The sequence below is a fragment of the Pinus tabuliformis genome, chromosome 2_2, assembly GCF_031772625.1.
Source record: "Pinus tabuliformis cultivar Carrire ecotype Pingquan chromosome 2_2, CPIR1, whole genome shotgun sequence".
Lineage (NCBI taxonomy): Eukaryota > Viridiplantae > Streptophyta > Pinopsida > Pinales > Pinaceae > Pinus > Pinus tabuliformis.
Window position 1 is genome coordinate 331,217,790 of NC_142300.1, and position 14,784 is coordinate 331,232,573.

The window sequence follows — 14,784 nt, forward strand, 5'->3', positions numbered from 1 at the left end:
TTACGAAGACCGAACCTATTTACAAATTTCAACAATACCCCCATGGCATTCGAGAAGAAGCAAAAGTGAAAGGAGAGTGCACCGAGGTGACAATGGGTGCATGTTATGAATAAAATATATATAAAATAATACAAATAATGTACATAACAATAATAATGATTAATGATTAATTAACTAAGAATTAGTAGTGAAGAGGCATGTCTCTAAAGATATGACCATTTGTGAAGAGGTACCTATCTAGGGTATATAAGCAGGCCCTCACCCTCATTGCAGTCATCTCATATCAATTCTTTTATATAATATTCAATATACAATTACTTGTCCTACAATGGACGTCTTTGTCTTCGAAGTATTCCGAAGATTATTGATGCATATACGAACCTTGTTCGTTACATTGGTATCAGAGCATTATTCTGAGTATACGAACATTGTTCGTTACATTGGGTATCAGAGCATACCGCTGAAGTATACGAACTTTGTTCGTTACATTGATATCAGAGCATTCCTCTAAGTATATGAACTGTGTTCGTTACATTGGTATCAGAGTTGTTCGGTTCTCTGGCTTCTCAACCGCTGCACAGAGTCATGTTCTTCGATTCAGGGCTTTGACTGTCAAATTCATCAACATTGTTGCCATGGAAGCGTTTCGCTACAAGAATTTGGAGTTTCTCCATTTTGCTATCAAGCCATTGGCCATTCAATTAAAATAAATATATATATATAAAGATAAAAGAAGAAGAGATTCTTGAAAAAATATATATATATATATATATATAGAAAAAAGAAATCCAAAAAAAAAATTATTAAAAAAAATCATTCAAAAAAATAGAGAAATTAAAAAGTAAAAAAAACAAAACAAAACAAAAAATTTTAAAAAAGGAAAAAAGTGAACGAAGGGTTATATATAAAAAAAAATTAAAAATGAATATAATATAAAAAAAGAGACTGAAAAAAATAAAATTAAAAATAAATATTATATAAAAAAAGAGTGAAAGATCAAAAATAACAAAATAAAAGTTCTCTTTAAGGAAAAAAAAATTAAATTAAATTACATGAAAAGAAAAACAAAATCGAAAAAAAAACAATTGTTAGGTCGACAGCCTTTGCCAACGCTAAGTAATCTCGCCAACTCCTTTCCGTTGACCACCAATTAGTCTTCGTTCCCCTGTTCGTTGACCACTGATTCAGCCACCATCTCCTTGTCTGTTGATCACCAATTCATATGCCATTTTGACTATTTTACCACTGTATTCTGCTATTGTTGATGTACGAAGGCACTGCAATTGAATTAAATTTAAAATTTGTTACTGTAACAAGTTTTCACTGTGCTGTTAAAAAAAAATCACTGCAATCCCGTGACTCTACAAATCGGTGTGGTCCATATTTTCTGTAATTCGCTACAATTTTGTGACTCTACAAATTTGTGTAGTCCATATTTTCAATCTTCCATACAAATCGGTGCAATTGGTGACATCCATACAAATCATGTCCTTCAGTACAATTGCAACCCTTGGGAGAAAATTGTAGCTACAAAAATAAATTACGAATATAAGGTAATATATATTAAAACGACCATTGGAAAACATTGTTAAGTGAGGGTCGAATTTAAGGAGTAAACTTAGTTTAAATATATTACAAATAAAGTAAACTATACCCTAATTCCCTCGTTTAAAAAATAATAATAATATTTTATTGATTGAAAAGTAATATTTTAATGTGCCATTAAAAATTATTATTCCCTGGTGGATAGATAATAAAAGGTATATTATTTGGTGTTTAATATATATATATATATATATATATATATACTCAAAAAAGTGATATTAGAAAAAGACCTATAAAGTAAAAATATATGAAATCTTTCCCCGATGGGGGTGACGAACATCGAGACCCGCTAGACACGTGTGCAATGAATGGGTACATACGGCGGATGGGAAGGAGGACAGATAACTTGTCCTCCCATCCCATTACGTATGGTGTAAGATGAGTTTAACACTGCTACATGTGAAGTCTCATTCATTCTCTTCCGGAATGTGTGCTAGTAAGGTAAGCGGGTTTATGGCGATCGTCGAGGTTTTAGAATGCTATATTGCTTTGGTAGTATGGTGTTTGGAAGTTTGTGGTTTGAGAAATGTTAGTCTGTCCAGTTTCTTTGGCCCTCGAGTAGTCTGGGAGTGGTGAGGAAAACGTCGTCGTCGCTTCCTCCACCGTGAACGGTCAGCAAAAGCGTTAAGTCCTTCTCCCATTGCCCAGTTCCTCGCTTTTGTCAGTGGTTTAAGGGAATTTTGCATGGTAATTTGGTCAGCCATAGTGCCCATTCTTGCATTGCGTGCTAGCTTTCTCCCTGTGTGTTCTCTGTGTTTGGGAGGGTGTCTGAGTCTCTTGTCCGTTGGATATTGTTTGGGTCTTCCTCTTTCTGTGGTCTTACCCTGGAATCCTAAGACCCACCACTGGGTGAGCAGCAATTGGGCTCAGTGGTGGAAGGGCGGTCTGGAGGCGATTGTTATGACTAGTAAGTGGCTTGGGTTCCTTTCTCGGGTGTCTGTGCTCTGGTGTGAAGTCCTTTTGTCTGCGTCTTTGTTCCCAGGTGCTTCCTTTGGCAGAGGAGAAGAAGAGGTATCAGTCTAGCTAGCGCGTCTCTTATTTGTGGGTTTGCTTGCAACCCTCTTGGCTTGTGTGTGGTGGTTGTCAATTCTGAGGAATAAGAGTCTGCTAGATAATTCGGGCCTGGCTTTTGGCCCAATGTGGTTCAAGGTTTGTCGGGAGGTGCAGCAGATCGTTGTTGGTCCTGTCTTGGAGGTGTTTCGTTGGGCACTCGCCATGCGACCTATGCCGCATAATTCTCGCTCCCAACCCAAGCGAAGGGGAGCTTCAACCAATCAAGGAGGATGCAGCAACGAGTCGAAGGTAGCACTAGAGGGTCGGGTTATTGAGCATCCAAAGTGGGGTGGTCGTGCTGTTAGAGGTGTGACCAGAGTGGCGTCGGGAGCCCATGGTGGCAGAGGTGGTGCGAGCAAAGTGCGGGGTGGATGTGCCGCTAGTGGTGGTAAGAAAAGTAGTGTGGCGCATAGGGGTGGAGTAGGTTTGCAGGATTAGAATCATTGGCAGGGGCGCGCAAGAGTTGTTGGCCGGCAGATTCGCTCCGATGCCTGTCGTGACTTGCTCCAGACTGTTCTAGATCGCCTGGAAGTTTATGATAGGGCCAAAAAGGAAGAACACGAGATTGTCATTGCCACGCTAAATCAACTGCATTACTTTCAATGCCATGTCAGAGAAAGGATTGTGGTGGTTTGGCATGGACAAAATCTGTTAACTGAAAAGGTTGAGAAGTTGGAAACGTGGATGGCTCACTTTGAGCAACATGCTCAATGTACATATCATCCCCCTCCCCCTCCAGGGACTAGGCCAAACAACCCAGCATCAATTACTTCTGATTATTGAGCATGGTCATAGGTGTTCTTTTGGTTTTGTTTGTCTTTTGGTGTTTTTGGCCTGTCAAGCTTTGGACTGTTCCTTTAGTTTTGCTATTGTTTCTTTGTCATATGGTGATAGCTTTAGTCAACAAACCCGGTCGGGGTGAGACTACTTGCATTTTGATATCTATGTACTTTCCTTTTGATGAATGAATAGAACCTCGATTTACAACAAATATATATATATATATATATATATATAAAATCTTATAAAGGATAAAATATAAATAAAAAAATATGAATAGAGAGAGTATTCGGAGGAGTCTATATATATCCTCCAAAGATATTAAAAATTTACTCATGTAAATAATATAAAAGAGTTTGAAATATAAGTTATTAATAATAATAAAAAATCGACAAGTCAATTTTTGCATAAAAATATGGAATCTAATTTGGAAATAAAGGAAGTAAGTTATCCATAAACTTCATATAACTGTGCTTCAATGCTATTTAAAGTAAAAGGGACTCTTGAAGGAAAAGATGTTACTATCTCTATCTCGCCCGCTGAAAATAAAAATTATATAAAGCCTAAAATCGCAAACCAATTAGTGATTCCTGAGTCAAATATAATCGAAAAATTAGACTTCTTGGACAAAAAACAATACAAAATAACTGATTTACAGTTAAACATTGGGGATTATACATTTATGTCGCAATTCTCTGTTCAATCCCTATGGAATGATGAAGGTGACATTATTCTGGGATCACCCTGGATGGAAACACTAAGATCTTTTATCCTAAATACAAAAAAGAATTTTTTGACATTTTCCTACAAAGAGAAAAAAATAACATTACAAGACATTACATTGAAGCCAGATTCAATGACGCCAAAAGACATACAAGATATCTCAAAAGTAATTCTTAAAGAAAATCAAAAAGCAATACAAAATATGAAAATGGAAGTTGACAAAGTCATCGCTGACAAGAATGAAGAAGTTTTTCGGCTTAAGGACCACAACAAGAAATTATTGATGCAAATTAAGAAGCTTAAAAGTGACAAGAAGTCGCTAAAAGACAAGTTAAAACAACATACTCAAGAAGAAGTACCGAAGTCTCCAATCGTAGCAGTCCAAGTTGAAAATAAGGGAACGAATACCAATCCAGTTAATATCACAAATCAAGAAGAGGATAAACCAACTGAAGTGAAGATGTACTCAGAAGTTGCAGTTCAAACATCAAAGATTTCAAGTGAAGATTCTATAACTACATTAGTGCCTAAAGTAAATCAAGAAATTACCACACACATGTTAAAGGAAGGTCAAACAGGAAGAACTCCTTATCTACATCCAAATCACAAGAATAGACACATCAATCAATCTACAAATCTATATCATTCAGAACATAAACAACAAATTTATGTTCCGAAGAATACTAAAGTTTGCACCATCTAGCGCTATGAAAACAATTCATCACAAGTTTCCATTAATCGCAAGATCCTACAAAAGACTGATTTAGTATGGTCAGATCTCTTCTCAATTTGACAATTTTATTTATCACTCCAAGGATCTTATAGTCTCGTGTCGACGAAAATGACGACTCGAAGAATACCGAAAAATGCAAATAGTTTACAAGACAAAGGAACAAATGACACGCCTTGTCAGCGATAAGCTTTGAGGACAAAGCTTTTTGAAGAGGAAGGCAATGTTATGAATAAAATATATATAAAATAATATAAATAATGTACATAACAATAATAAAGATTAATGATTAATTAACTAATAATTAGTAGTGAAGAGGCATGTCTCTAAGGACACGACCATTTGTGAAGAGGTACCTGCCTAGGGTATATAAGTAGGGCCTCACCCTCATTATAATCATCTTATATCAATTCTTTTATATAATATTCAATATACAATTACTTGTCCTACAATGGATGCCTTTGCCTTCAAAGTATTTTGAAAATTATTGTTGTGTATACGAACCTTGTTCGTTACATTGGTATCAGAGCATTCCTCTGAGTATACGAACTTTGTCCGTTACAGTGCATCTCTTGTGTGCTTACAATTTGGCACCTTGGCCAGACCTTGCCAAGCCTGCTAATTTGAGTGGTAATAGGTACCATCTTGTCTAACAGCTAAATCATTTGTTTGATTCGTTTGCTACTTGTATTTTATGAATCAATTATTATTGGGAATTACTACAAGGTCCAAAAAGCATGGATGAAGGGAGTTAGCAAATTTGTGCTTTATAAGATTATTACAGTGAAAAAAAGAAAAACTTTGGGATTAGCATTCTTTGTAAAAGTTAAAAACATACAAAAATGATAAACTCATAAAATCTCAAAATGGCATCAATTCTTTATCCATTTCTGCTACAATTCCATCTGCACTCCCTTAATTTTCTATATTTTTCCAATTCTATTCTTCCCTTCTTTCTATTTTGTCATGCAATGTCAAATGTTTGTGTGCTTCAAATTTTTTGTTGTTGTATGTGATTTTCCAGCCAAACTGCATAGTTGTACATTTAAAGTGATTTCATACAAGCGAATGGTTGCAACTGTTGATGTGGGGTAGCATCAGATGTGCTCTAGCCATGAAAATGGGTGGAGAGGCTAAAGCACATGAGATCTCCAAGACCCATAAATGGTTTGGGCAGATTCTAACCGGTTTGGGAGATATTAAAATAACTAATATTTTTAGTGGAGTTCCTAAGTCTAAACTGAGGAAAAATAAAATATTAATGGGTATTAATATAAAATTGGCTTAGAAGGTTCCAAAAGTCATGGATCAAGCCAAATCTAATCTTAGTCGTTGATTAGAGATTTAATCTCGGTCGTTGAAGGACCAACAGGAAAAGTATAAGAGGAGGCTTGAGGGTTAGTTGGAGAACAAACCAAAGTGATCAATCATTCACTTTGCTAGAGCGGGGTTGCTAAGCAAAAGTGAATCAGTGATCAGCAGCAAGGGGCGGTGAGTACGGGACAGAGAGGCAAAGACAGTATTGAGAGACCAGTGCAGAAGCAAAGGCAGCGAGAGCAGCAGCCAGTTCAAGCCACGCAGAGCCCAGCAGAGACAGCGCAGAGCCCAGAGGGACTGCGTCATCCACACAAAGGCTGTTGGAGTGACACAAAGGGTCCCAAAGGCTGCGCAGTGCCTCAGAGGGTGACGCAGAGGGTCCTGGGCTAACGCAGGTTAGCAGGAGGCTGATGCAGAGGCCAGAAGGGCCAGCGCTGAGCTTCAGAGTCGCCGGAGAGGGTTTTGTGGGACAAGTTTTCTGAATAACTGTTTCCAGATATAGAGGTATTGTTGCGGTGTATTTTTTCTCTGTCGGGTGAGTCGGTTAGGCACCCAGTTGTACTCAAGGAAATACTACATAATAATAAACCCTCATAATAGCTGCACCAGTTTTCCCGCATTGGGTTTTTTCCAGGGACATTTGCCCAAAAATAACGGTGTCACTTGTGTGTTTGTTGTCTTTCAACTGATGATCTGTAGATGTTGTGACTGTATTGTGTTTATTTCGGTATTTAAATGTTTTAAATAACTTGTTCAGAATTTACAAGTAGAATAAATAAACCAGCAGAATGCAGATTAATTTTCCAACGGATAGACTTAGAAAATTCAACAGCAACCACTTAGTTTTAGGGCGTTCCAACTAAAACACCATGTTTACCTCTCAATAAAATGTGACATTTTCTGGGCATGAGAGTGGTTAAGTCTGCAAAATTACTTTATTGCAATATTCCTGTCCAAAGCAAGCCTTCAGCAAAATAAACATCAAATCAGGTGAATCACACAACTCAATTAAGATAATATGGATGGACTAGTGATTTCCAGACAAACTTCATACAGATGCAAGTATAATATTGCAAGTTGCAGCTGAGAATTAGGTCCCAGCACTTACTATTTTCAGTAGAAATCAAGGATTTCTATCTTAGGAAGCTATCTTGGAGATGAGTGAAAACAAAAAGGAAATGAATATTACCTTGCATTTCTTTTTTGAGGTTCAGAAGGAGGTGCAGCTCGAGCACGAGTTTTTGTGTCTACCAAAAGTGGTTGTTTCATTCCGCTTTGTTCAGACATGCGAACCTCATCAATAATCCCAATCAGCCACACACCTTCAACTAGCCCCACCCTGTCAAGACAATACCTTCAATTTGCTTCAACCATGACATACAATCAACTTCTAAATATGTCCTATTTAAAATCACTTTATCCATTTTCCAAGCATATTTCCCACCAGTTCAATTGTGTTTCCAATGTAGTCAAAATGATCATGCAAGTATTTCAAATCAAGCCCGGTAGTAAGTAAGACACTATTAACTTCACACTGTCACAGCAATCAATATTTTCACCTCACAATGTGAGGCAACAACATTTTGCTCTACAGATATCCTTGGAGATAACATGAAAGCAATGTTGCCATGTCGAGATATAAGGATAACATCAAATGAAGTATTTACAGTTGCAATATGCTAGTACCAAAAAAGGAAGATTGAAAAAGTTAATCAAGCAATGTAATTCGTAACCTTAATAAACAACAAAAAACAATCCATCTAATCATGTTGAAAATGATAATTTCTGGAAAAGATGTGTATTCCTATTACATCACAACGGGACTACTGTCTAGAAGATATATCCAGACTCATCAAATCAAAAGTTCTTCAAATCATCTGATTGAAAACACACCAAACCAATGAGACCTGATAAAAATATACTGATGCTATAAGTAACTAGCATATGTTTGTTTCCCACGTATGGGAGAACAAAGCATGGACCCCACTATAACATGAATGTTTATCACCATAGAGAGTTGAACACTTATAGCCCAATCTAATAAGATTCATCAAGTTATTCGTTTCCATTAGGAAAAAAATGGATTATGTAACCATGATTCAATCTCCTGATTGCTCATTGCAAACTGATTTTTACATATTAATGTCTGCCATACAAAATATTTGCACTCTGGCAAAATTCAGCTGTATCATGCTACCAGGTGAGCTCATGCAGTGGATTGAGATTAGTCCCATGCCTGCCGATGTGCCATTGTGTATTGAGGGTGTCACCTCTTCACTGGATCTAGGGTTTGTCTCTGCAGCTATCAAGTCGGCATTGGTATTTGTGGGTGAGGGCTTGAAGTTGGAAGAAGTAAGACCATCCCTTTGAAGGAGCCAGAGCATCTAGCTGTCGATTCAGCATCAGAAGTTGTGAATGATGTTTTGAAGTTGGAGGGTAGTAAGACTATCCCTTTGGAGAAGCCAGAGCAGCCTCTAGTAGAGCCCCAGCGTGAGGGGAAGGATATCTCCTCCCAACCTTCAATTAATAATGGTCACAAGTCTTCAATAGATGTTAGTTGCACCAAATTCCCTATGGTAAGTGGAATAGATTGTTACTTAATGTACTAAGGCTCATCTCTATTAAATAAGGCCATAGTAGGGCGTGAAATCAATAAATGTGAGTGATCTCATTTAAGGTTCACTACTTAGTGGCTGAGGCCTCATTAATGGAGATCCAATCGATGGTTAGGGTTTTGGTCAATTCAAAACAGTATATTGTAGTAGAAGGCATGTAATTGGTTGGTTGTCACATGAATATTATTGTATTTAGAGCTCTGTTCATGTTTGAGGTTGCCCCTTGGAGAGGAAAGTCAACATTGCATCCAATTTTGAATATCACTAAAGGTTTGCTTATTGCTGTTATTTTCCAATTTTGGTTCTGTTTGTTAGCTTTCGGCAGCTATATTTATATCTGTCTCGCTCTGTTTATTTGCTTTCTGCAACCATATACCATTTATTTTCCACTGAATATTTTGTTTCAGCTAACAACCAACACCACACCAAACCCTCTAAGGATTTTAATTTCTTCCTTGTTGATAACGAGTATTGTGAGGGGCACATGTATTTCGAGACTAGGGGGTGATTCTCTTCTTCTACATCAGATAACTGGCAAGGCTTTAAAACATTGGTAACTGTTGAAATAGGAGGCCAAGGGGCTTTTCCAGAAATTTTAATGGAGATTGAGTTTGAAGTGTGTTTTCCTTTTGATTATCTCAAATGCCACAACTCACTATGTGTTACAGTTTGAAGGCTGGAATATTGCTAGTAGTCTTGCCTACATGCAATCTTGTAGGGCAACTTCAACTCAGATGAATCGTGATCATGGCCAGGCTCATTATCCACTTTGGCTTGAATTCCCAACCCTACCTGCCAATTTGTGCTCTTTTGTTGATTTGTTTTCCTGTAGGTCTGGCAAGATTTTTATTCCTAATGGATGTCAGAATTCATTTCAAGCAGGAGCAAGAGTGTGTGGGGGTCAAACTACAACAAACACTTCCACCCTTTATATATGTTTGTCCTATGGATGGAGTTAGAAAGCAGAAGGTTTGGTATCTTAATTCTTTGAATGCTTGGTTTGCTTATCAAACTCCAAATCACTTGATCAAAGACTGTCCTTACCATAAGCCCAAGCTAGGCAAGATTGAGAGCGAGGTTGGTGCTATTGTTCCTGTTTCTTCTCAAGTAGCAAGGTTTAGTGGTACTTTCATGGCTTCCAGTTATGTGGGATGGAGTTGGTGGCCCTTCAATTGTCGCTAATTCAAACTTTTGTTCAAGGGGTCTATCATTTGTGGGAGAATTGTGGCAGCCTCCATCTATTGGTCCAATTTCAGGTTTGGTAAAAGTCCCTGGCTTAGGTGTATGGGGACCCTTCGATAGTGGGGCAAAAGTGAGAGGTTCTTCTTCTAGTGGTTCAAAAACAGGTTCAATGAATGCTTGTAGCTTCCCAGGAAAGTAGCTACAGATCAATGGTTATTCCTGTTGAAAATTGGCAGCTATGGTCAGAATTTCATCAACAAAAGCATGGAGAAAATTCAGTTATTCTAACTTGACCAAGTCAGCCTCAAAGAGGACAAGTTGGCCCCACAGTGGAAAATGGTCCTCTTAAGACTCATATAAATAGAGCATTCATTGACCCTCATTTGGCATTGAACACATCACACAATCTGATCTGAAAATCGCAGAGCAAGTTCACACATGCGAAAGAGCAAGAAGGAGACTATTTTCTGTCTGCGTTGAATAGCCTTTCTCTCTCTTTTGACTTGCATTGACCTGGGCACTTTGACTCTGATTTGACTGAGCTGCTTGGACTGTTTTGGGAGGCCAAATATTCCAGGAACATTTGACTCTTGACCACAGGTTTGACTGTGGCATTTGACCAACAATTGCAGGATTGTTTTGACCAAGTTTTGACTGTTGAAGGAGGCCAAAATTGCAGATTGCTTTGACTTGGGTTGACAGGAGTTCTGTCTTCAATTCTGGCTTGCTGACCTGCGTTGACCACAGGGTTTGACTGTGACAGCTGACCAAGAGTTGCAGGAAGTTGACCGAACTTCCACAGGCCCCATGACCCTTGGAGGACTCCCCATGTCTTGGGAGACATTCGTTACAAGCATTAGTCGCAAAAAAGAGCTCCCTTCATTTGATGAGCTTTTGGACAATTGCACTCAAGAAGAATCCAGGCTCATTTCTAGAGGAAGAACTTGTTGAGAAACCGAAGGGCTAGCAATTAGGGTTGATTTCTCTTTATTTGATAATTGTTTGTGCATATTTTGTTGGCTTCTTATTCTTTATTATGTTCTTCTTTATCAAACAATTATCAAAACATAAAACATGATCACAAGAGACAAAGAACACAAAGATACAAGCTCCAAGCCAAGGAAAAACCCCACAAGGTGGAAAACCCAACCAACTTCTCTTCTTATAGAATCAGATCAAAGTGAGAAATCCAAGACCCAAGAATTCAAGCTCCAAGATTCCAAGTCAAGCCCTCCAAATTCTTAGTCACAGTGAACTTGCTTTTATCTCAGAACATCTGCTATAGAGAACTCACAATTATCTCAAACATCTGCCACAGAGAACTCTGCATTTTATCTCAAACATCATAGAGAACTTCGCATTTTATCAGGCATCTGTCACAGAGAATTTTGCATCTTATCTAATCCAGAAACTCACATTTCTTCTCATATATATAACCTTCAGGAACTCGCAAGTCTCCATGATGATGTAGCCTCAGAACATCGCAAGTCTTCACTTCAAAACTCATTACAGAAAAGCACCGAATTGCTTTCCATTTGATGGGGGATGTAAGCCAATATACAGTTGTTCTCATGTGCAAAAAGACACATCTTTTGAGTGAGCCGACTTGTCATCTAGAAAGGCCGACTTGGCTTCTTGAGGTGAATTGACCCAAATTACATTTTTGAAAAATTCTCTTTCCTTTTTCTTTACAAGAAGTCCAAATAGGACTTTGACTCTTTGACTCAATAATTCCTGAAGCATGAAGAACATGCTTAATTAATAACAATAAAATCTTCTTTTTCTTCTTTCTTCTTTTTAAATAAAATATATAATGATACAAGTACAATGATAATTATGAAGACTGAACCTAGTTACACAACAGGATACAAGGATACTCTCAAACTGAAATATTCTCATACTAAGAGTTCAGATTGATAAGCGTCATCAAGCATCAACATCATAACCAGCATTATCAATTACAAAATAGCGAGGTCTTGACTGACAAGCTCTAACTCTCCAGTGTTGGAAAATGTAACTATGATCGGTCTTCAGTAATGTAATTGAGTCATCATGTAATGTACTTGTCAAAAGAATAAAGAAAAGAATTATTATTATTATTATTGTGAGTTATTAAAGCATGGGTTTCATGCTTGGGTCACCATGTTTTAGGTCAAAGTCCCCATTGAGGACTTCTAGGATTTATTCTAAGTTTGTAGAGTCATTGTACATTTAAAGAGACCCTTCTTGGGCTTTTGAATCATGTAAAAAGGTTAAGTATTGAGTCAAATATGAATTATGTAACCTCCACACCATGTCGGCCTAGAAGAAGATCAAGTCAACCTAAGGACCCTATTCGACCCCACATGAATCCTATAAAAAGAAGCTCATCGAATTCATTTGGAGCATCATTCTCACACACAAGTTCGATCTCTCTTGTAGCTGGGAAGAAGTGCGAAGTCTATTGTCGGGAAGTCGAACTGAATGCGAGTTTGGGGGAGTCTAAGGAGAAAGGAAAAATCGAAATTTTGGTGCCTCTCTCTCTGTTTCATGGTCTAGATTGGGAGATCGAAGTCTCCTAAGTTTCGTTGTTGCCAAAAGCCATCTGTTGCCGGAAGTTGTTGCCTAATCGAAGTTGCTGGAAGGGGTTGAAGATCTGGGAGGCTGACTTGGTGTGGAGGGAAAGTATGTTGTTGGTCTAGGGTGAAGAGTCTCAAAGAATACTATTGAAAGGAAGAATTATCTTGACTGGGATTTCCCCTCGAGGGGGGTTTTGCCCCGGCATGTGCCTATATCTTGTGTCTCTTGTTTTGTGATCTTCATATACACATAATATGGTAACTGCTGAATGAAAGATAAGATAATAAAGAAGTAAAATAAGCCAATACACTCACAAGTAATTATGAAGAAAGGAGAATCAAACCCTAATATAATTACTTTGATTTTCCAACATCCACTAGATTAGAGCACAATGTTGGGAGGCATACATTTGGACACCATCACCACCGCCTCGCAAGGCACATACCCCATCCTGATGTTCACCAAGTATGTCTTGGATTCCCAACCCTCAAAGAATATTTATCCTCTTCGAGTACTCTTATCTTGGATACCCTGCCCTGTCCTCAAAGAGTATCGGCCCTCAAGACTACTCCTATCTTGGATTCCCAATCCTCAAGGAGTATTGGTCCCAGATGCTTATCTAATCCTCCATTCTCCCTACCAATTCCTTCACTAGACTTACGGCTATTAGTCCTGGCCTAGTGCATGACACATGGAGAATATGGTGTCCTCCATCACTCCCTCTCAACCAGGGAGGAGATCCTTACTCCCTCTCAAACAGGGAAACATAACCACAAGCCTCAGCTTGTCTCATTTATCAGCTACTTATTCTTCTGTGGAGATCTTAGTAGTAGCTTGCAGGGCTTCTCGGCTCCTAACAACATCACATCATATCGAACTTTGACCTTCCTGGATCTTGACAATCTTCATGCAACTTTGTCATCAAATGGTTTATCTATCATCTTCAAGGAGCCAAACTTCCTCACAATTGCTAGCACATGCCTTCTATCCTTCATAACAAAGTTTTTCCTCATATTCTTCAATAAGTCATATCAACTTTCCAAATATCAATTCTGCCCTCACGCTCTTCCAATCCATCATTAGTGTTGTCTGCACAATCCATGTGTTCCTTGATCAAACCAAGCAGTTGTAGGTACACCAAAAAAATATCTCAACCATTATATTTCCATCTTCTGCATATACTTCTGCAATACGTCTTTCCAAGGAGCCAAAACATATCTCAAGCAAAAACATCATTAGAGTTGCCAAATCAAATGTCAAATTATGTTGCTTGCTCTTTTTGAGGTCAACATTCATGTTCTTTCTTCATGTTGCAACAGGGTTCTACTTCATGTTCTTCAGCTTTCTATCATCAATCAATGTGTTCCTGGAACAAACCAATCCGTTGTTGGTATAACAACATCAGAACTCTTCAACTTCTTATACTCTAATCGACTTCTTTGATCCAAGTTTCAAACTGCTCCTTTCTACTTCATCTTCATGTTTTGTCGCATTCTTCTACTTCTTTCTTGTGCTAGCCACGTTTTAGATAAATTTTGTCTTAACCTGCAACCTTTATTAGAAAATCATGAAAGAACAAAAACGACAAAGCATAAGATAATAAATAAGGAGATATAAATTACTTATCTTTTGAGAAGGATTAGCTCCCTCTTAATCTTGGATCCGTTCACCAACCTTGTTTTCACATTAAACATCAAGAGTTAGATCTATTTTTAACAATGGACAAAATTAGTTTTGCTCCTAGGGTTCTTCTTGATCCAAATTATGCTAGGGTTCACTAACCCTAAATGCCAAAAGTCTTCAAGACCTCACAAACTGCAAGGTCTACAAACCTTAGATTCTTAAGGTTTTCAAGGTCTGATACGCAACAGGATCAGCTGGAAATCCCTAGAGACATTATTTCATTTCTTGAACTCAAGACCTAGCCTTCAACTAAATACTTGGAGTACTACCATGTCAACAATCTCTTATATGTCACTGTCTCTAATCTATATCTATGCAGACCCTTCTGCTATCTAACAAATTATCATCATCATGACCCAGCCAATGAAATGCACATAAAAATAGTACATACTTTTACAATCTTACCTTACCTATTCTATTAAAAAGATATGGTCTTTTGTCTTATCTTTAGTTGTCAAGTGTCAACGATCAAAGTTGCTTCAATTCCTTCATCCACAAAATTATCGTTGAGCTGCTTGACTCGTCTTGGTTCCATTA

General features: G+C 37.9%; 1 protein-coding gene across 2 annotated transcripts in view; it reads right to left on the bottom strand.

Moving 5' to 3' along the window:
• Nucleotides 1-14,784, bottom strand: part of LOC149192623 (exonuclease V, chloroplastic-like) — a 210,594-nt gene that overhangs the window by 69,859 nt on the left and 125,951 nt on the right. Inside the window, exon 4 of one of the 2 annotated variants that reach the window (XM_089404656.1) lies at nt 7,398-7,547. The exons of the other annotated variant lie outside the window; for it this stretch is intronic. Coding sequence (XP_089260782.1) covers nt 7,398-7,547 — 150 coding nt within the window. The remainder of the gene's footprint in view (nt 1-7,397; nt 7,548-14,784) is intronic. 2 annotated transcript variants of the gene reach the window in all.